Source organism: Struthio camelus, chromosome 15, assembly GCF_040807025.1.
Source record: "Struthio camelus isolate bStrCam1 chromosome 15, bStrCam1.hap1, whole genome shotgun sequence".
Lineage (NCBI taxonomy): Eukaryota > Metazoa > Chordata > Aves > Struthioniformes > Struthionidae > Struthio > Struthio camelus.
In genome coordinates this window covers 13,325,217-13,347,177 of record NC_090956.1, presented here as the reverse complement: position 1 = coordinate 13,347,177, position 21,961 = coordinate 13,325,217, and the positions used below count along the sequence as shown (strand labels likewise).

The window sequence follows — 21,961 nt, the reverse complement described above, 5'->3', positions numbered from 1 at the left end:
AAAAGGAAGAGTCAGGCAAGAGTGAACAATACAGTAATGTTTGTTTTCACTGGAATTGTGTGGCAAAGGCAGTTCATGAAATTTGCTTTCACAGCATATTGTAAATTATAGCAGGTATTTCATAGTATTCTCAGATGCTAGACAATGTAAGTTGTGATCCTTTGGGATTTTTGTAACATTAATGCAGCTCAACATACAATTATCAACTTTTGTAATGACAAAACTATGAAAACCTAAGTTAAAAATTCAACTGAAAAAAACAGAGCGAAAAAGAAAGGGAATAAGACTGATTGAAAGAAACAATAGGGGGTAACTTACTAATTTCGTCTCATGGGAGATATTCTGACTTATTCAAACAGCCTATTCACGAGTGAGTTGGCAGGTCATCCCAAGCCAGTGATCCGCATATCTGAGTCAAGAAAGTGTGTGAAAAGAATTTCTGAAGTTTTTCAGAATTGGAGCATTTTGCTGCAAGTCTTGGTATTCTTCAGCAGGGGTTTATGCCAAAGGAAATTTGCTGTCAAGCCTTGGCCCTTTATACTGTCCCTGAGCAACTTTTCTTTGGTAAGCTATTGGCAGAGGGTTTATACAAGTTAAGTGCTCTGATTTCCTTGATTCTGGGACTGCTGAAAGCCATAGTACACTTACTTGCCTCTGTCCCAGCAATAATAAATGCCTCTGTTAAATGAGAATATAAGCTTTAAGGAATTTTTTGCAATCAGTCAAAAATACAAGATGATTGAAACATCAAACAAAAGTCTATTTGTCAACTGTGAATAGAAAATGAATTCTTGAGGGGGAAAAAATTTGTTAAAATAACATGCTTTTGGTAAACTAGACTTTTTTTTTTTTGGGTCCTTCTTTGGCTGGCAATCTCCATCTTTCAGCTTCTCTCCACAAATGACTACTTTCTCCAAGACCAGTATTCTAAAGTGTTCTAACCATCTTCCAAAGACAGTCCTGTATTTCTGTTTATGTTGAGGTGAAACTAGTCAAATGTATGCCTTCGGTATTTATCATCTGTAAATATCTGAAATTTATTAGTGTTATATTTAGTTTGAAACTATCACAAGTGAATCATGTCAACCAGACTTATTGTCTGTGTACAGTAATATCTCCATGTAAGTTACAAAATCTTTTTTGTTACAGATACTAATCGTCTTTGGAGCAGCCATATTTAGATAGCTCCAAGTATCGGTGGCTACTGTTTAGTTTTCTTCGTATGTTAATGTCTGTATCAGTTCCAGTAACCTATTTCCATAGGTTCTCCCTATGGAAGTTTCCATAGGTTCTCCCTATGGAAGTTTCCATAGGTTCTCCCTATGGAAGTTTCCATAGGTTCTCCCTATGGAAGTTTCCATAGGTTCTCCCTATGGAAGTTTCCATAGGTTCTCCCTATGGAAGTTTCCATAGGTTCTCCCTATGGAAACAGGTGGCACTGTGGACGGGTGTTTCTTGAACACTAATTTTGGAAAGGACTTTCTAAGAGTAGAGAAGTCCATTAAAGTTATGTTCTGTGATCCCCAAAACTGGCTGTGCTCATTCTACTGAGTTATTGATGCTTTGCTAATAACATCAGCTTGGGTTGCCTAAACAATCTTCTAGTAAGTTACAGAAAAATGCTTTTGGAATAAAGATGACACAGTATTGTGTTGGCCAGTGGTTGACTGGTGTTCTAGCTGTAATAGCAAACTATGAATAATAATTTCAAGGTGAGGGAAACTGAGAATACCATCAGACTATATAGGAATGGTAGTACACACTAATTACTGGGTTTTCTTCGCTTATGAAATTAGAGTGACTATTGAGTTGAAACATGTATTAGCTTATTTTCTTTCACAAATACTGAATGCCACTTAGTCATGTTGAAATCTGATACGGGATCTTTTGAAAACAGTTTGGAAATTGAGATATTAAATAACCTGAATTACCATGTACCTTGAAAAAAAATCCCACAACATTCCAAGTAATTTGTTAAACTCAGTAGGTTAATAATAGTGATCAGATACTTCACATCCTGTAAGAAAGTTAAGTTAGGATATGATCTAGCTAGAATTCCACTTCTCTTTTTTTGTTTAACTTTGAAACATCTCTTGCACAAAGCTCATTTGCATTCTTCACAGTTCAGCACTGCAGCCTATACCATGCAGATCGCTTCCTTGTGTGAGGATTTCTCAGAAAACAATAGTATTAGGAGTATATCTTTATTATTGTTAGAATTGTGAACATTCCTGAAAACAGACCGTTACCAATACAGAACACGGGAGAAAATTTATTAGATTATATAGCATGAGTGTTGGAAACGTAATTGTCTGAACTACTTAGATCTGGATTATAGAGCAGGTTTGAGAAGATACTTGAATAAAAAATAATGAGTCTGAAAAGAACTAAGTATGAGAGCTGAACAAAATCACATGGTCATTCTTTTATGTTCTACTGTAGTTTTAGGTAATGCTTGGTTAAAAGCATGTATAATGGAGATACGATTATTGTGTTTTACTTTTTCAATTAATTAATGTAGGCTTGTGATGGATGAGTTTTATCAGGAGCCTGTAAAAATAAAACTTGCTGTGTATTTTCTCTATGATAGAAATAAGTAAATGCTTAAGAAATAAGAATCAGAGAAACAAATTGCTATTTTCACTCCCCTCTGATTAACGCTTGTTGGTCTATTTCAAGATAGAGTATCTGTGTGTGTTTACATAGCGAGAAAACGTAATCTGCTCCCCAGAGGACATAGCTGGGTCGAATGCTGAGAGCTGACCGCTTGCAAGAAGTCAAAATGGATTTTAAAGCTAGAAATAATTGTTTATACATCTTAGGTAATTACGAGCACCAAACTCCAAAAAACAATGTTATGAGTTAATGTGGAGAAACTGTTCTTGTAGTCTGTCATCACTTAACCACAGTTTAGGGCAACAGCTATTTAAAATATAGATATTAATAAATAAAAGCTGGTGATCATGTCAAATAGCAGTTTTTTATGTGGCATTCACTTTGGATAATGTTATGATATCATCATTGTCACCCATAGAAGCAAACTATACTAATTGTTTACTGCTACTAAGTGGTCAGCAGGTGTCCGCTGTGCTACTGGACTTTAACTAGAGACACCCTTGTGGCCAGTTATTTTAGTGGAATGTGACTGAATGATAAGGTGCATTCACCAGTAAACAAAAGAATAAGTTTCCGTTGTCTCTCTTGTAGCACATCTTCTGCATGCAGTAGGCTGCTTTTCGTTATTGTATGCAACCATGTATTGAATAATGTTGTTTTCTTTATGATTCAGTGTATTTTTTGTAATGAAAACATGACAGATGTCAGGTAGTTATGGCTTCTGATGTTGGCTTGCTGTGAGAATTTCATCAAATTCGTGAAATTAAATATTGCAAAGTACCCCATTTTCAGGTCATTAAATTCAGAGATGTTGGGTTTGAGAAGTCAGGGATGCGATTTCTTTTGTTGCACTCCTTCTCCCAAGTTTTAAGCTTCTGATGGGCTTCAGTGTGCGCTGCAGGTCCTCAGTACTTTTGGAAATTGCTTCTTGAAGGATTAAGTGTACAAGGCGTTACACATAGAGGAGGCAAGGAACTGAAGTGAAAAAACTTGCAACACGTCAAAGACTGAAGCGAGGACTGCAGAGGAAGGAGAAAGGAAGGGGCAGATGCTACGAAGATGCTACAATCTGAAGAGTATGAGGAAACATTAGAATGGAAGCTAAAAGAAAACTTCTTTAAAAAGAGCTATCAGACACTCTATCAAATGCCCTGTATTCTAAACTGGAGAACGTTTGGCTTATGAGAAGGTGGACTAAATCCAGTGCCAGCATTGGCTCTGATAGACAATATTTCCCAAAGACAGTATCACTGCACTAAGAAATGTAGTGCAGGCTTTCTATCTGAGGATTTTTGTCTTAACCTTTTCCGTTATCACTTCCAGCTCTGTGGCCCTTTAATTTATCGAATATGCCAAAAACTGCATAGGGTTTTGACATATTTTCACTTTTTTCCCAAGCTTGGTATTCTCAAAATGTTTTCCATCTTTTACCTTCTGTTTTCTTGTTCATCGATCAGCAGTTGTAGATAGCATATTTCAGTTGTGAATAATTCAGAGTTTCAGACTTCAGAGATGGAAGTGAGAGAAGGTACCTCCTCTGAGTTGTTATGTCAAATTGACACTATTTTGATGAAATATTCTCTTACCCTTTCTCGATTTGCTGACGTAGGTGAACTCTTCCAAGCTAATTATTTATTAGTAAATGTCATTGTCCTGTCTTGCAGGATTTGCTGTAGCCCAGTGTATAAATCAGCATAATCCATCACCACTCTCATCACCATCTCCTTCCAGTGGCAGTGGAAGTACAGGGCGCTGTGATTCAGTGACTGCAAGCTCAAATTCCACTCCTTCTGCTGCACAGAGCCCATCAGGTATTAAATCACTATTTTCAGCCTAGGAACTAAGGGATATACAGTAGTTTATTATAAAATTAACTGGTTTAGAAAAATGATCAAGTGCTCTAAAAACATAAAGCCCTAGTCTGTATTTAACTCAATAATTCAGTAAGTTAAAGTAAATTGCAGTGCAAATTTTAGTGATCTTTTCAGATTTCTGGAATTCTGTATTCATTAAATACTTGACATCTTTCAGTGATGATCTTAAATACTGGTGAAATAACTTCCTGCTTGTCTGATTTGTCTCCTAGCACATACAACCTTTTTTTTTTTTTTTAACCAAAAGTATTGGTTTGCATAAATTTATAGTAGGAGATTTCACATGAATCATCTTTTCTGAACTGGGCAGCATTTGCTTTTATACATTTGTCTGATACTTTTTTTAAATCGACTATGAGCCAAATATAAGATACTTGAAAACAGTTATTATTCAGATGCTAATGCTGTACAGCTTTTGCCATAAAACTTTTGGTTGAACAAAACATAGCTGCGGAGGCTGTTGCATTGGTGTGAAGGAAGCTAGCACAGAAGCTAACTGACAATTATTAACTTTCATGAAGCTGTGTATGTACTGTATACTTAGTGGGTCTGTTTATACTGGGACGGCTTGTTGCATTAGAACTCCTTCATTCTTCCTTCATCTGTTGTGTTATCAGAGCATCCTATAGCTGCTTGTTCTGAATACCAGTTATATGGTACAGAGCCTCAAGTTGGAGGCTGAGCAAGAAACTGTGAAACATGCACACTGAAATGCAACAGTCGCCTCATTTTGGTAGTCACCTTCAGTGTTGATCACTTTGAAATGATTTTTCCAGTTCCCTCTATTATGGCATAACATTTTGCCTTCATTTGAAAGCCTCAGGTAGATTAAATTTAACTTTTTGTGCAGTCATACCAGAAATGATGCAATCTTTATTAGGCATTTAGTGTTCTCTAGGTCATAAAATGCCTTAGTATCACTGAGCACCATCAGGAGATCAATGTACACTACATATCTGAAGTGGCTATCCTTCTTGCAAGAAGTACCACTTAAAAGGGTAAACAAAGGCTGCTTATCAAGTTTATGAACAATATGGAAAGTATTTTAGCACCCAAACTCTAGATTAAAAAACGTGTTATGATAGACTCACGTATAGTCAAAATATTCTTACAGCATGCATAATTCTGGACTAGAATTTGGAGGGGAGGGTTATATGCAATCTATTCAAAACTGTGGAAGGATCTCATTTTATTTTCTTTGTTGGTAAATGATTACTGTTACTTAGTCTTTTGAGAGACTAGACAAATACATGGAGTTTACGCAAAGGGAAGGAGCAGTATGATTTCTCAAAAGCCTTCCCTGCTATGCCCTATGTTCTATTTTAATCCTCAGTGTGATCAAGAAATGAAATGCAACTACAAGTTCTTGGCAACGGTGACTAAGAAAGAATTATGGTAAAGGAGTTTAAAAAAAAATTTTTTTGTTGCTGTAAGTAACATGGTAGTTCATAGAAATATCAAACAAGACTGTACTCCATGTATCAGACAGAGATCTTTCCAAATGCATATAATCTGACCTCTGGGAAAAACTGAGTAGCTCCAGAGTAGATAATTCCCTATCTAGCATAACAAGATAGTACATCATAGAAGAATAATGATAGGCTGCAATTGCAAAAATAAAATCTACTTATTCAGTATAGAGGCATTTGTGTAATGTAAAATTCTGTTTACTTTTCCTGCAATTAAAAAAGCCTAGTGAGAGGAGGCTGTTCATTGTTTGAAAAACAAAAATCAGAGGGAGGTTTTGAAAAGTCTGTTTTCTAGGTCTGCACTTTACCAATTAGATTGAATGAACTGCCCACGTTTAGTATGACCTATGTTGTGGCTTAATCATAAATTATGTTCAAAATGCTGCATGTCATGCAGGAAAGAAGAGTCTCTTTTTTGCATAGGATCTAGGGACGCTGGTAGGATATGATTTAGCAAATCTAATTGTGATGACACAAGAAGTCTGTGCCCTATTGCCTTGGGGATGGTGACATTCAACAAAATTGGTGGAAACAAACAGGAGTCTGCGTCAGCTGTGGCAGTGCCAAGTCAGCAGCTTGCATTGAATTGCTGCAGTGATAAATTTTGAGCTCAACTCTGGATTTTGTTCTGGTAGTCTACTCTGAGGGCAGTAATCTTGGAGGAAGACAGTGACTATATGTGCATGAGCAGGTAATTCAATGCAATGGCAAAACAAACAGCTGGTGCTGAGGTTCACACATTTGTCCAGCATGTGGTTTGGGACAACCACAAACCACTAAATGATCTCCTGGATCAAGCATCCCTGCCATGCATGTGGTTCAAAGTTGTCCAAAAGACTGATTATTGGTTCAGAACTACGTTTCTGTTAATGTTTGAAGTGCATTTTGTGCACACTCGTTCCATATCTTATCGTTTAGTTTCCTTGTGAAGGAAACTTGTTCATGCACATCCAAACTGCTCTTCAAACTGGACTAAAACAATAAGTGTGCAAAATTCTTCAAAACTGCTCAACTGGTCTGAACCAAAACATTAATGTCTTTGCAGCCAGTAATGGACAGGTAACGTTCTAAATACTTATAGTTGAGTAGCCAATGGTGTCTCAAGGTCCTGAGACTAGAGAGGATTCCGAAATCCCCTAGGTTCTGGAGCTGGGTCCTTTTGAGGAAGGGTCCCCTCTACCCCAGATGGCTGCTTTGACACACTTTTCATTAATATTCAGTGTCAGAGCAATTCTGTGATCTGTATTTCTGGGAGCAGTTTTTCTGTGTTAACTGATTTGATCAGTTTATTGCAAGTTGGTAATCAATGTTCTCCTTTTTATAGTATTTATACGTAATTGTGATCTGTACTGGAAACTGCTGCCAGAAGCATGACAGTGAAAGGGACAATCTGGTTGGCTTGTCCAGATGGCTGTTTTGAAGGCTTGGGCATGAACCGAAATACATGCTGCTGAACTAAGTGACAGTATCTTGACCACTATGTTTCTTACCATATCAGCTCTTATAACCCACTTAGTGAGCTACTAAAACAGCTCTGGTGGTATTTGTCCTCTTCAGTGTAAAACTAAGCGATTTTCAGTTAACTTGACTGTTGTTGAAACTAAGCTGCCTTACTCTGCTGTGAAGTAGAGGAAGAGGCTTGCATGATATGAAGTGGCATGAAAGATTGTCACTTCTTCAAAGCAGGAAGTAACAAGTAACTGGTGAACAGCAAGCAGAATTACCAACATCTGTCTTGTGCCCCAGGGTAGCACTTGAATGCTGACACCATCTGTCATATTTGAGTCTCCCCTCTCATTTCCCATCCCATTTTAAACACACACACACAGACACACGCACACGCATGTGTGTGCACACATATTCATGTGAGCACGTATACATGCTCACTGTCCCTCCCTTCCTCCTACCCTATTTCTTCTGCCGGTTGATCAGGTTGTTGACCATTAAGAACACAGTGAGAATCTACTAAGTTGCCCAGAAAGTTCAGTCAAAGAAGGCCAGCCAAGAAAAGGGGGAGATGGGTATATGGACTTCAAGGAAACTACTCCAACTACCTTTTTAAGAGCAACATCGTAAACCATGACAGCTGTTTCTACAGTAAACTTCTGATTATGTTGCCCCAGGCTATGCGCTCTTAAGAGATGTAGGCTGTACAAAGTTTGATGCATTTGAGATGGCACTGGTAATCTTCCTAGGGTTGCTCCAGGGAGTAAGATTTAGAACATAATACATTGATGCTTACATACAGCAGTGACAGACGAGAATGAAATACAGAAAAGTTGTGTATTTGTTAGTGGAGAAAAAACAATGTTACAAGGTAGTGCACATGTTAACAGTTAAATACTAAAGGAATTTTTTGCGAAATGTATTGCAGGAAAAAAATTAACTTTCATTTTGTATTCAGAATATTTTACTATCACTCCTACCTGCATAAACATTATCGTAGTATCTTACTTAATGTGAGGAGGGTGGTTAACTAAACTTACATAAAATTGTATGACTGTTACGCATTTTTCAATCACTGTAAGAGAACAATAGTTGAATTATCTGCTTTGTAATGAATAAATTAAACTTTTCCTGCGTTTACCAACTATCCTACCCGAACACTGTCACAATGCTTCATGGCATAGGTATTTTAAAGCCTAGCAGCTCCTACATTTACAATATTTGGGAATTAAGGTTAGCCTTTTGCAAGATTTTAATTTCTTAAAATAGAAGAAGTGGAAGATGTTCATTAAAGAAAGGAGACTCTCTAGCAAGACACAAAAAGCAGCATCAGGTTCTGAAAACACTGCTGTCAGGTTGGTTTTATCTATATATATATATATATATATGCACACATACACACACACACATACATATATATTTAAAATTTTCTTCAAATGAATATGTCTGTGTTGCTATGCATAAGATAAAAATGTTCTCTCGCTGGGCAGAGCTTAATTGTTAAGCTTCTGAGCTTAGAATACAGTCTCTTCTTGGCTGCACTATCAGAAACTATATACTTTTGTTAAGTGCCTATTTTTATATATGCCAAGAATTAAGATAAAGAAACTGTCTTACTGGAAGTTAGTATTCTTCCAGAAGTATGTATATGTAATTTCATCTGTACTGTATTTTATCACTTTTTAAGCTGTCTAATGCAATTGACTCCATTACTTAAGAAAATGTTTACACTGAAGCAATGGCTGTTGAGGACTTCAGAAGGCATTGATCTTCTATGCCATTTATGCTATATTTCACACTTATGGCAGATATTGATGGTAAATGAACTAAAACAAGTAGAAAGAGCTATCTCTTGTTGCACAGAATCAATTGTATTCCAGTCTGTGAAATAAAATTATATATACCAAGGAGAGGATGCTTTATCAAGCATGGAGAACCTGTAAGAGCATTGCCTGCCATCTTACTGAAACCATCCCTCTCTCTTCCCTTTCTGATCGGTAAAGTAAGTGTGCTGTGACTGTTTCTGTTCTATGATGCTAGTAATTTTCTAACTAAGTAAGGAAGAAATACTTTTGTTTCTCGAAAGTTTCTTTTCCAGAAACTTTCTATGCACTGAGCATCATCATCTTAACTGCTGTTATCTTTTAAAAATACTGCATTTGGCTTTATTATAATCCAAGTGTAATACTTCAGTTTTCTGTCTTAGGGTAGCAGTGCTGAATGATCTGAAGTACTGTCAGCTTCTCAGTAGTACACCTCTTATTTATTGCCAGTGAGAATCGGAATAATACTGTATCACCAGAATCTATAATAAGATAGCTTCTTTTAAATTTTTTAAAGCATGAGTCATATTATAGTGCAAAGGCCTGCCAGTTCCACCTTACTGTAACTGCTGTCAGAACTGCAAGACTTAGCCCAAAACATATCATGTACATTTCCAGATAGATAAGCAAAAAAAAACTTTAGTTAAATTATATTCAAGATATCAGCAGTTATGGATGTGTCCTTGTCACTTATTCTTGTTGCTACTCTAACATTTATCCTTTGTCTTCATTCCAGTTTCCCTTCCTTGTTTCATTGTTAAAGCCTTCGTATGATATATCACTGTGTTTTCCTCTAGTAAGATCTGGCAGGAAAGGACGACGGCGGGTGTTTAGTCTGTCGGAGGCTGACAGTCACGGTGGACACTGGGTTTAGGTCTTCAAGCAGCAACTGCAACCGAAACTCACGCAATATCAATTCAGGCAGGTTCCTCCATAAGATTTCAAAAGCCCACAACAGTTAATAGAACATAACGATATTTGTTTTTCATGCTGTCAGCAATGACTGAGATGTAGGGGACTGAAGAAAGTATCTTAAATATTTGACTATACTGTTTTGAGAGAATCATGTAGCAATAATTAGCTGTTTCTGAAAGTCTCTTACTCACAATTTCTTCCATGATTCTTTTCTCTCTTGCCAAGAGATGGAAGTCCTGCTTACCAGGAAATGATATATCAAACCTCCAGCTTCAAAGCAGCTATGTCTTCATTTGCACAGGGGCAGCCATGGCTGTAGTGGAATTTAGCAAGCTCAGGTTCCTAAATGGACAGGAATGCAGGTAGTTGGCTAGCAGCAGGAAGTGTGTTTACAACTCACATAAAACAGTCAATCATTCAGCCTGAGATTCTTCTTAGACTGTGATGATAGAAGCTTGTTTTTCTGAGATCATCAAATTCAGGCAGTTGGCTTTATGGACTGTTTAATTGTCTGCCTGAAGCAAAAAAAAAAAAAAAAAAAAAAGGGGGGGGGGGAATGGGGGAAGAGAGGGTGGGAGCAGATAGGAAAAAGATGGAAATAGTCTTCAAACTATCTTATTTATAAAGCCTGTTTTAACTTGAATCTAATTTCTTTCTTTTTTTCCACCATCATGGCATGAAAATATTTTGCTCTGTTAATATTATATTAACACCCTTTGTCACTTTTATAGATTTGCTTTGCATCTTTTCACTTAATGACTTGGAGGGGAGTTTTTTTTTTGTTATCCTTTCATAGTATATTGCTGTACAGCTTAGGACACTTTTCTGTATATTATGTTCATTCTTTCCTTGTCCTGTTCTTTTCTACCTTCTTTCCCTAATAATCATCCTTAACTTCTGTTATGTGTGATTTGTTTTGGAATTTTTTCTGTAATGATAACCTTTGTTGCATTACAGAAGCGCTGAACAAACTTTAAGGTTGCTGAACCCTTCATTTTCCTCTGTAGCCAAAGAAAGCTGATATTCTCTTCTTGAGGCTTTTTCAGTGAAGGTGCATCTTCATGCTAATTGTCTATACCAGTTTCGTAGACTGTAAGACTTCAGATCATACATAAATATATATTTATGTGTTTGGATCCCTTTCTGAATCAAGTCTGAGCTCAAAACACTTTGAAGTTTTCCACCTCATAGATTTTCTTATTAACAATTATTGTCCTGAAACCATGTATTCAATTAACCAGGAACTGTTATGTGTACAATCTCTTTAGATCAAGAATATGGTCTGATTCTCATTGTAATGTCTCTTATATTCCAAATTTTTATGCCAAGATGCCAGAGCCTTGCATTCTGTTTTCATTTTGGTTTCCTTGATCCATAGTCTAGGATTACCTGCTTTCCTCCTTAAGCATGTTTGTATCCAAAGGTATAGGAGATCATCATACTTTAAAACCCATACTTAGGGTAAGTTTACAGTTGTAGTTTTAACCTGAGTATACATGTGAAGTAGCCTAGGGATCTGTGGCAGCTTGGTCGCAAAGGTTTGAGTACCTCTAGTAGCTATAGTTATAGCTGTGATTGTAGAGTACAGTTTTTACTTACATATCTGTTTAGGAAGGATAATATATTGCCAGATAATGAGAGTTGTTGGCCTTTTCTAGAAAATGTTAAAATATATATTTCTTTAAAACTAACTCATGTATTGGCATTTGCTTTCTGCCCCTGCAGCGACTAGTGGCAGTTTGCTAATCCCTAGTAGCTTTGGCAGTTATGCCATGCATTACAGCAAATCTATCACTGCTGCCCTTAAATACCATAACAGAGTAAAGGAAGTGAAGTTCAGCAGCTACTAATGGAGTATGGAAAGTAGAGGAGAGGAAAAATTACTGCTATTGATAATAAATAAGTACCACAGAAAAGCTCTACTTTTGCATTTTCTACTTATAAATGTTGCAGCTGAAATGAAAGGACACAATGAGTTTGCTCTGCTTACTTTTTTGGTATCTTTTATCTTTTTTTCTGAATGTGTTTTCAGACTTTTGGACAGAAAACTTGGCTTTATTGACTCCAGATACTTTTCTATGGAGACTTTTTTCAACTATTTCCTTTCCCTTTGTGACATTAAAAAGGGAGTCCCTTTAGCATTCATTTAGATCCTTCATGGAAGGATTAGGGGCAGCACAGCATAACAAAATAATATGTTTCTGTCCATCCTGATTTCAATAAATGATTTGGAAAATCTGTCAATGTTTTGTTGGGGATGGGAGGAATGATTAAAGAAGTGAAATGAAGAACTGTAATAGAAATATGCTCTAGTATACTATTTCTGGCCAAAATATCATTCACTGATATATTTCGTTTACCAGAATGTCTCATGGGTCTGAATCCTGAATTTTGGTGAATATTTTTACCATATTTATAGATCAAAAATAACATTGGTAGTGTTTTATATTCTTTTTTTACTATTCTATAAGCTCAGAAGTTAAAGCCCCAGTGCAAAGAAGCTCAATGTTTTTACATATTTAAATGTAAGCATTTATCTTGGAATTCAGAGAAATGAAGCTTTATTTCATTATTTTCTTAGCACTTCATTTTCCACGCAAACTGTTCATCACTTCCTCTGTTATCAGAACCAAGTTCTTACTAAAGCTTCCTGACAACTAATAAGTATCTGCAGTTACTCCTGCATCTGTCCTAGCTTTTCAAAACTAGTTATATCCTTTTTACTTAAAAAGAGACAAGATTTTTTACAGTCTATAAGTTTTGTTTGTTAAAGCAAGAAGTTTTAGCACAGGTTCAGCAAAAAGTAAAATTGAGTGGTTTTCTGAAGTGAGAATACATCTTTGGGTTATCTCAGCAGAAAGATGAGAAAACAATTGTCTTTTACTGATAGTCCATGATTTTCCAAACTTTCTTTCTTTCTTTCTTTCTTTCTTTTTCTTTCTTTCTTTCTTTCTTTCTTTCTTGGGGAGCAACCATTCCATTCTAAGCTTTGTTTTTCCTTGTTTTGCTTTATGTTCATGTTTTCTGTTATTTTACAGGAATAATTGGAATCATACTGAAACTGATATATTTTAGGGTGGTTGTGTGTTAAAAAAGCAAACTAATTCTTAGATTCTGTATTCACTACATTGCCTTATAGATTTTTCTGCAGATGCCTGTACACTTGAACACATGCTGTTTCTCATAAGAGCTCTAAAAATGGACTGTCTTGAAGCTGGATACCTGTGACTTTAATGACATCTATTACCCTAATCTGAAAAGAAAAACATTGACTTGTCTGGGAAGACCTGCTCATATAAGGCTGCACCTCCCCCATCCCCTTCATTCAATATCTGTCTGAGGCCAGTGAGCAGTTTGCTTGATAGTTAGCTAGGATTTTAAAAGCAAAAAGGGCAGTACAAACAGCTGTTGAAATGTTTTTCATTGGGTGGGAAGAGCTAGCAGCATATCACTTTTCTGTGCGATGCAATTGCTTATTCCTAATTTTATCCATGTTTTATGCTCCATGCTTATGAGCAGAAAATTCATATAAGAAAAGTCTATAGGCTTATGCTGCAGCACTTTGCAGTCACAGTAAGCACATTGTTCCATTATACTCCTCCTTGTTCTGCCATAGTTCTATTTTTTATAGTTCACTTGTCACTTAAATCTGGATTTGGAGAATGGACTGAGCACAGAAATGACTTCCATAGCTTTGCAAGAACCAGGCAGCCTCTTGGGAAAATTAATTTTACAGGGGTTGCTTTGTTATTTCTGAAGAGCTTCCTCATAGGGGATGATGGGTGTTCATTTCATTCTGTACTAAATTCTGGTGAGGCCTTCTTATTCTTCCCCTTGACTTAATCTCTCCAGGAATATTACAGATATTGCTACACGTTATGATATTAAACATGTACATTTTCTCATTTCTAATGTGAACAGTTTACTGCTGGCATTTTACATTATGCCTTCATAATATTCTACGTTTTATTTCTAATTACTGAAAAGTGAATGTATAAGCATAGTGCTTCACAGAACTGCATTTTCCACCTGAGTACTGTTCCTTATGAATATTTAATACACTGTTAGGCTTGAACGTACAGTGTACATGCTAACTTGAATGTTGATTATTTCCTGATGTTTTGTTTGACAGATGACTCTTCAGCTCCAGAGCAGCCTCAGATGACCATTTCTGGTCAGATGATGTTGACTGATGAAACTCTTTCAGCTGTCTCAAAGTCTAGCAAGAATGCTGTAAAAAACAGTGACATAGAAACAGCAAACCTGTCCCCTAGCCTGATTCCTGCACAGCAGCCCACAATATCATTAATCTCGGATGACAATACAGATGCACTAAGCGTAGAGTCGCTTACATTGGTCCCACCAGTTGATTCACACAGCATTCGTACATTCAACTACATTCCTCATTCCTCTTTGCAATCTGAAGTTGAAGTTTGCAAGGTGAAAGAGAGAGAGGAAGAATGTTCTGACTGAAGGCAACCTTTGGACTCTGATAAGTGGTGAAGCATATGCAACCAAGTTCTTCGTCATTTTTTGGGCAAGTGTAGATACCTCTTGAACCATTAGAGGCCATCTGGTCCACAAGAAGAGGCCCACTGATGAAAGAGAATATTGGCAGCTTTTTGAATAAACATCAGATGTTCAGCATATTTAAACTGGGGGGGGGGGGGACCTGTTTTGAATCTGAACTGGATGTTTCCACACCCATTTATGTTATGCAAGAACATGAAAGTATTTCAGAGCACCTACTTTCTTTAAATACAGTTCCAGCTGCAGGAACTAGGTTAGTTGTAAAAGCTCTACAGTATTATAGCAAAGTGAAGAAATTTTGGGATACCTGGCTTCATTATATTGAATCATTATGTCTTTGAAACTGGAGACATGCCATTGATGAGGAAAAAAGTATATATTATTGTACAGATGTATCATTTCCATTTGAGACAAATTTTTTTTAATACTGATCTCATTCAGCTTTTCGAGGTCTGCATGAGAACAGCAGGCTTGGCCACTTTCAGTGTTGTCTTCATAGGACTCTAAACTTCCATATTGTATTTTCCATGTGTAATATTTATTTCAAGGTTTGATTCAAAGCAAGATATATATCAAAGATTATTTTAAAGGTAAAAGCCTGAAACTTAAAAAGGCTTATTCAGGTTAACATTAGGGATTTTTGAGACTTCCTTAGTCTTCGCTTAACCTTTTGCAGAAGAACGTAAAATGTTTTAAGAGATTGCTATAGCTTGTTCACTTCTGACAGTCAAATTGCTACTCATCTGAGGAATGATGAAATCACTTCTCCTGAAGGACAATTTTTAGAAGCAGATAAACAGTTGAAGAGTGGTTTGGTCTTTTTGGTGGTGGTGGTTTTTTTTGGTTTTGCATATTCATGTAGGACGAAGGTCACCACATCTAACTGATAACTCCAAGTATGAAATGCAAAAGGGAAGGTATTTTTTTATCTGGGATAGTATCACTGTTTTTAAAAAAAGAAAAAAAAAGTTAAGTGAAATTGCTACATAAAAGTGATTGTGAGCTTATGCTTGCTTTACTTTGCCTCATAGATCCTGATATTGAGTTGACAAAGTAATGGAAGTTTTGATTCAAGTTTGGCATGTTTCTTGCTGACTTGATTCATAACTTAACATGAATGGAGTTTAAGCTTTCTCATCAGTTTCCATGTGTGTTAATTTAAATTAGTAATAAGATGAGCAGAATGTTATTGTTAGTCTGCACATAACATTATCAAGTGCTCTGTGGCTCTCAAAGGTTGAAGACTACTATTTGCTTTACGTGCTATTGTGATTTCAGTCATCAGTGCAATTCGATTCCTGATTTGTGTGTCTGCTTGCATTGATCTGGTATCAAATAGGTAAATCTGAAAAGTTTATACCTACTTCCAGTTTCCGTTCTCTTATTGCCTCTCTTTCTGGCTGTTAGATGGAACACTGGAACTGATTTTAAATAGTATATCTGAGATTGAATAATACACGGGTATAACTTCACTCACCTTTTCAGTCTTTTCCTTAATGTAGTAACTTAATCATTGCAAAACGTGCGTATACAGGATGTTTGCTGTTGAAAGACAGTAAATTTGCTCTTCCTTTATCAGCTTTAGCATGCTGTCTTGTTGATTTCTAGTTTTCTGTGGCTTCCACTTTGTATCAAATTGAATTAACCAATTTTCTGACCATTTCAGATAGGCTTAAACTCTAAATGAAATCTGAGAATTAGGCATCTTCAGGACTACTACGGATGTGGGATGAGAATTTGGCCTTGCAGCTGGAATGAGAGCCACCTTTTTTGTCGTATGCTTAGGGTAAGTTTACACTGCAGTCACTGTTGCAGTACCTGAACTAGCCTAGGCATCAGTAGCAGTTCGGCCACTGGGACCACATAAATTTTTATTATCTGAAGTGATTGCAGACTACACTTACTCTAAGATGTGGCAGTATTACACTGTAGCTCTGCTAATATTTTGAAGAACATTATAAAAAATGATGCCTTACTTAATTTGAAAACATTTTATGTTAGCTGTTAACCTTAACTCTTGACCTAGATTACAGAAAACGCCACTGTGCTGCTGAGTTCTCTTAAATAGAATTAATTTTAGACAGGAAAAACCTTGATCTTTATCTAATTTAAAATCCAGTTCTAGCAAGTTTAGGGCCATGCACAAAGAGGCTTTTTAATGGGCATGCATAATCTCACTCTTGAGCCATACTACAAAACAAGAAATGGGACAAAGGGAAAGAAGGCTGCTCTCCATTAACTTGGAGTGGCTTTTAAATCTCATGACCAATTGTCTACTGACCTCTCCACAGGAAAGGGCTGAGAGAAATAGATACTGCTATTGAGAAAATAGAAGACTAGGTCTACTGTGTAAACCACTCCTGGGAGAGCTTTGCAGGATGAGGACTGGTGAAGTGGGATATCTGTCGGCAGTTATGGCAAAAGCTCTCTGCAAATGTGCAATTACACTAGGAAAACTTCAGCCACCAATAGCTGCACCAGTATTGTGCTATTATACAAAAACTAGCAAAGTGTAAAGACCAACTTAAATTTCTGAAGGGTTGTGCCACAGAAGCAATTACTTTCTCTATTTGTTTATAATATTAAGACATGTAAAAAAAAAAAAAAACCTGCCCATGCTTCATGCAGCAGTAGGACTGTTCAGGATGTAAAAGATCTGGAGATGCTGAAATGTCTGTCATCTGGCAATCTTTTATCTCTCTAAAAGTATGATGTTACTCATCTACAGTTCCTTGAAGAGCATCATATTTATCTCTATTATCAGAAAAAATCAAGGGCTGTTTTCTTAACCCCCCCCCCCTTCACTGTAAAAAGGAAACTCAACCAAGAAAGCATTAGCACAGCAGCCACAAATTTAACTTTTTTCTAAACAAAAGTTGATTTGAATCAGCATAGCATCATTTTTTAAAGAAATCCAAATAAGTTGCAAAGGACAAGAGCAACCAAACAACTGACCATTCACAGGCTCAATATTTCAATGTAATACCACAGATGGAAGGTAGGGAAACTAGAATCACTTTAAAAATAGACGCAGAAATGGTCCAGGGCAGAATGCTGAAATTTCGTATGAGATGCTAAATTCTCAGTGTTTGTTTGTAAAGGCTGTGCTTATTTTCAACCACATTTTATGGCTTTGCTGAATATTAACATAAAACAGTTCTATTATTCCCATCCCCTTGAGAAAAGCCAGTGAAGTCAAGGCATACTAATTATTACTTTGCTATTTCCTGATCTATGCCTCCCATATTTATCAAATTTTACCAATATATTACTATTTTTTAAACAGAAGTATATGTTGCCTTCCTAGACTTTTCATATCTTGCTTCCTCTTATTGGCTCCTTTTTTTTCTCTCTCATCCAGTGTACAATGTCAGACAACATTTTAGCTTTTCCCTCTTGAAGAGTAATGGCAGCATACTTTTTGTAATCTGGTAAAGAAGGGGAGAAGAATAGCGCCTAATTCTAATATGTATGTGCCTCACTAGTGAAGTAATACTTGCAGTGTAAAACTTGTGTAAGAATTTTTTTTTCCAAAGTGTTTCTGATAATGAAAGAAACTAGACATTGTTTCCTGTACTTCATTTTATGGGCTGTGTGGATTAAACCAAATTTGTTAGAATCTTAGTCAAATGTATTCCTACTGGAGCCTATATTTGCATGTGAAGTCATGAATTATCTACAGTATAAGGACTGAGGTCATTCATATTCTCCACTGCTAACTCGTGATAAATTCCAATTCTGACTTTTATTGCTTAAACTAAGCTGAAGTTTCATATACATATATATATATGTGTGTGTGTGTGTGTGTATATATATATATAATTACACCTGTTAAACTCCTCAGCATTCTTCACTTTACAGCATGGAATTTTCTTTCACATAATTCACTCAGTGAGGAAAAATTAGGGCTATCTTTCAGAATGAAATTTACTTTTTTGAAATACTGTTGCTAAAGTGTAGGCACGTGACATTTAAAACCCCTTCTTCTGTATCCAGAATTTGACTTAAATCTGAATCGATACTCACGGTTTAAATCAATGTCCAGTGATTCACAAAAACCCTTTGCCCATCAGTAACAGAATACAAGGGAGAAAAAACATTCCTTTGTGGATTTGAGGTATTGTTATTGCATACAGAATCGTAAAATAGAAAGTTAAAGTAGTTGAGCTATAGCAAAATCAGCAATACTCAGCAGGACTTAAGTTACTGTGATATTTTCCAATTAAGCAGTAAGACACAAGTAGCTGTAATTTCCACGCTTACAGCAAGTGGCCTTGGATGATTATTCTAACCAATCTAGAAATTCAATAATTGCCCTGTAATTGAGTTTCATTTTGCTAATAGAAAATGTTTTTTTTTCATAAAGTATGTAAAGCTGTTAAAACTGTATGCTTAAAGACATAGATAAGCTATTAGATAATCAGGTCAAACTTTATGTAAAAGTATGAAGCCACTTCATAAAAGTAAACACTAATGACATTTTGTTGCTTGTACTCTAGTCACTTTTTTCTGTTTTCTTTTTTCTTTTTTCTTTTTTTTTTGCACAGGTGTTATAGGTAAATGACCACAGAATAGCCTAATGAATAATTTTGCTAACCCGTATGTACTACTTTTCCAAAAAGTAAGAATGCAAAACATTGATGTTGACTTCACTAGCCAGCTTAAGTTTAATGGTGAGTTGCTTTTAAATGGACACTGCACAGGCAGCTGTTGTCTAGGAAGCTAAACCTATTAGTTATATGGCTGAATAAAAGATTTGGAAAGAGACATGGAATAGGGGCAGCAGTGAGATCAAGGCATTGTGCCTCAACAATAAGAAGTCTGCTTGATGAGTCTCCTACTCATTGTCAGACAACATAACCTCGGGTGTCTAAATATATGGTTTGTTTAAAATCCTCATCCTAACTGCTGTCCCTCTTGAAGGAGCTTCTTGGTGCTGTCACTGTCTGACAACCCTACCGTAGGATATCACTAGCCTAGATGCTGTATATTTATTATCTAGAAGGTTTTTTAGAGGGATGGCTCTCTGTCTTGCCTGTTCTGTTGCTCTCATCTTTCCCCACATTGGCAGCACAAATTAGAGATGTATATTATAATTCTTACTGTGTCCTATTAGCTCTTGAAAAATCGATGGTGACCCAAGCAGGACTTGCTAAGGTGTGGGGTTTTTTTTGGAGGGGGGCGAAGGGGAGGTCCTTGTTTTTCTGTTGCTCAGCATTTTCGACCAGTAACAGAGGCACAGAGGAGATGCAGTTCTGCACTGACTCTCAGTCAGAATGTTCTTTCATATGGAAACGTATTTTTATATTACATTTATACAGAATTGCCCCTATTTTGAGCTCCCAGAATTTTTAAAGATCTGCACATTGCTCAGATTTGATTCCTTTGGAAGTTGTTATAAAATATGTATTTTATGTTTGCTAATGTATTATAAATGTAAAACTAAGCTTTGCTTGTATAATAAATATACCCCATGGAGGTACCAGTTTTATTTGCTAACTTGATAGGTTCTTAATGAATACAAAAAGCAAAACTTGTCATTACTGTGACTGTTTTGTTAGCATAAATGAAGGGGAGGAATGCATTTTTTTTAAACAAAGTAACTACATAGGGCTTAAGCAGACAGTGACTAAGAATACTTGGTTAGTTTTAAGTTGTTGGTGACAAAAATTAGAGTTAAACAAGGTTCAGGCTAGAATATTACGTTCCTAGGATTCTTTAAGATAGTGATCTTAAGATACATGAGGTTGGGGGGGGAGCAGTGCTGTGTTCTGTTTGGTTTTTTTTCCTCTCTTTTCTCCATTGCTTTTGATTCTGGATTTCTACACTAGTGTAAAGTCAGTATAAGGTATGGTAATTGCCATCTGGTACCCAAGTATATATGATGAATCAAAGGAGATGAGGGAGTCTGTCTTTTTCTGTTTGGGTGTGTTTAAGGACTAACGCTTGCAGAAATATTTACAGTGAACATGAAGTTAATTGAGAATAGGTTCAAGCTTGCAAGTGTATGGACCATTAGAATTTCTAAGAGTTTTGTTTTGCCCAGCAATAGCACTGGATAATAGATTGTTATGACTCTAAGAGACCTGCTGGAAACACTGTAAACTATGGGGGTTAACCTCAGGCAGATATCTGCATTTGTGAATGTGTGTGTTGGTACTTTGTTGCAAACTCTTTAGTTCATTTTGAGCTGCTCTGCTGTTTGGAAAGTTTGTTAGTGTTAAGTGCAAAGAGGAGAAAAAACATATTTTTCTAGAAGAATGAATGTACTTGGGCTTTGAACATTACATAAAGCATTTAGTGAATACAAAGGACTGTCGTCTTATGAAATATATTTCAGTAATGTTGTGTTTGAAATGCTTTTTTAATCAATTACAAAAAAGTCATCCTGAACATGCACTTACATTTAAATGGAAAAAAGTCTGAAAAAGTTCTACAGGGTGAATTGAATTCTGAAATGTCTTCTCTTCAGGCAATAAGTATTAACTATGTAATGTAAGCTATGTTAGACATTCAGAGTAAATGTGTCAGTACCTAATGTACTTAAAGAAAAATGTAAATAGGTGTCTGAGAAGGGAGCAGAGCTAGAAAATGCTGATGTGTGGTGCCGAAATCCAGATTTCTGTAGCTGTGTCTGTATTTGCTGGCATTAATCATGTGTCATGGCTATTGAAACCCTGGACAAGAATGAACAATAGACCTTTCTTTGTAAATGGAACTTGGCAATAAAAATGGTGTTACTGAACCCTTCCTTTCCTTTCATGTTCTGTTGCTGGCTTTGGTACACAAGGATATTCAATAACAGTGAAATGCACAATTTGCAGAAGCTTGCTATAGTTAAGAATACTGTGCATGTGTGAACATTAAGCATTTTAATCTTTAAGCTGAAATCTGAAATGGCGGAAGGATTTTGGTATTGTGTGCATAGGAGAGACTCAGCAGTGAGAGAGAGAGAGCGAGAGAGAGAGAGAGAGAGAGCAGCAAAGAAGGTGTAGAGGTGATGGAAAGTAGACCAGTCCAAGGGTTAAGAGTGGCTGGGCAGCAGTTAGCGTCTGTGAACCACTTTGAAAGGACCCTTTTGCCTGTCATGTATGATTTCTTCCACAAATATATCCTGGTACCCTCTGCCTCTTTCTCTGGTGCCTGTTGCCAGTTCAGTATATGGATCAAATCCAACTGAGTTATTAGTTGGATTCTTGTTAATTAGCCTCTTCATCTATATAGGCATTAATTACAATCAATAATTGTTCCTTGAGAAATGTTATTTCTCAAACTAGGCATTGCTCCA

General features: G+C 36.4%; 1 protein-coding gene across 9 annotated transcripts in view; it reads left to right on the top strand.

Moving 5' to 3' along the window:
• The window catches only part of CLEC16A (C-type lectin domain containing 16A), a 96,968-nt gene extending 75,550 nt beyond the window's left edge, over window positions 1-21,418 (top strand). For 3 of the 9 annotated variants that reach the window (XM_068908890.1, XM_068908889.1, XM_068908892.1), the window contains 3 exons: window positions 4,281-4,427; window positions 10,030-10,149; window positions 14,276-21,418. In XM_068908890.1, the coding sequence (XP_068764991.1) occupies window positions 4,281-4,427; window positions 10,030-10,149; window positions 14,276-14,616 (608 nt within the window). In that variant the 3' untranslated portion in view covers window positions 14,617-21,418. Of the gene's footprint in view, window positions 1-4,280; window positions 4,428-10,025; window positions 10,150-14,275 lie in introns of all 9 variants that reach the window. The other 6 variants (XM_068908891.1, XM_068908894.1, XR_011134752.1 and 3 more) reach the window with 5 other exon arrangements.
• Window positions 21,419-21,961: the final 543 nt, after the last annotated feature.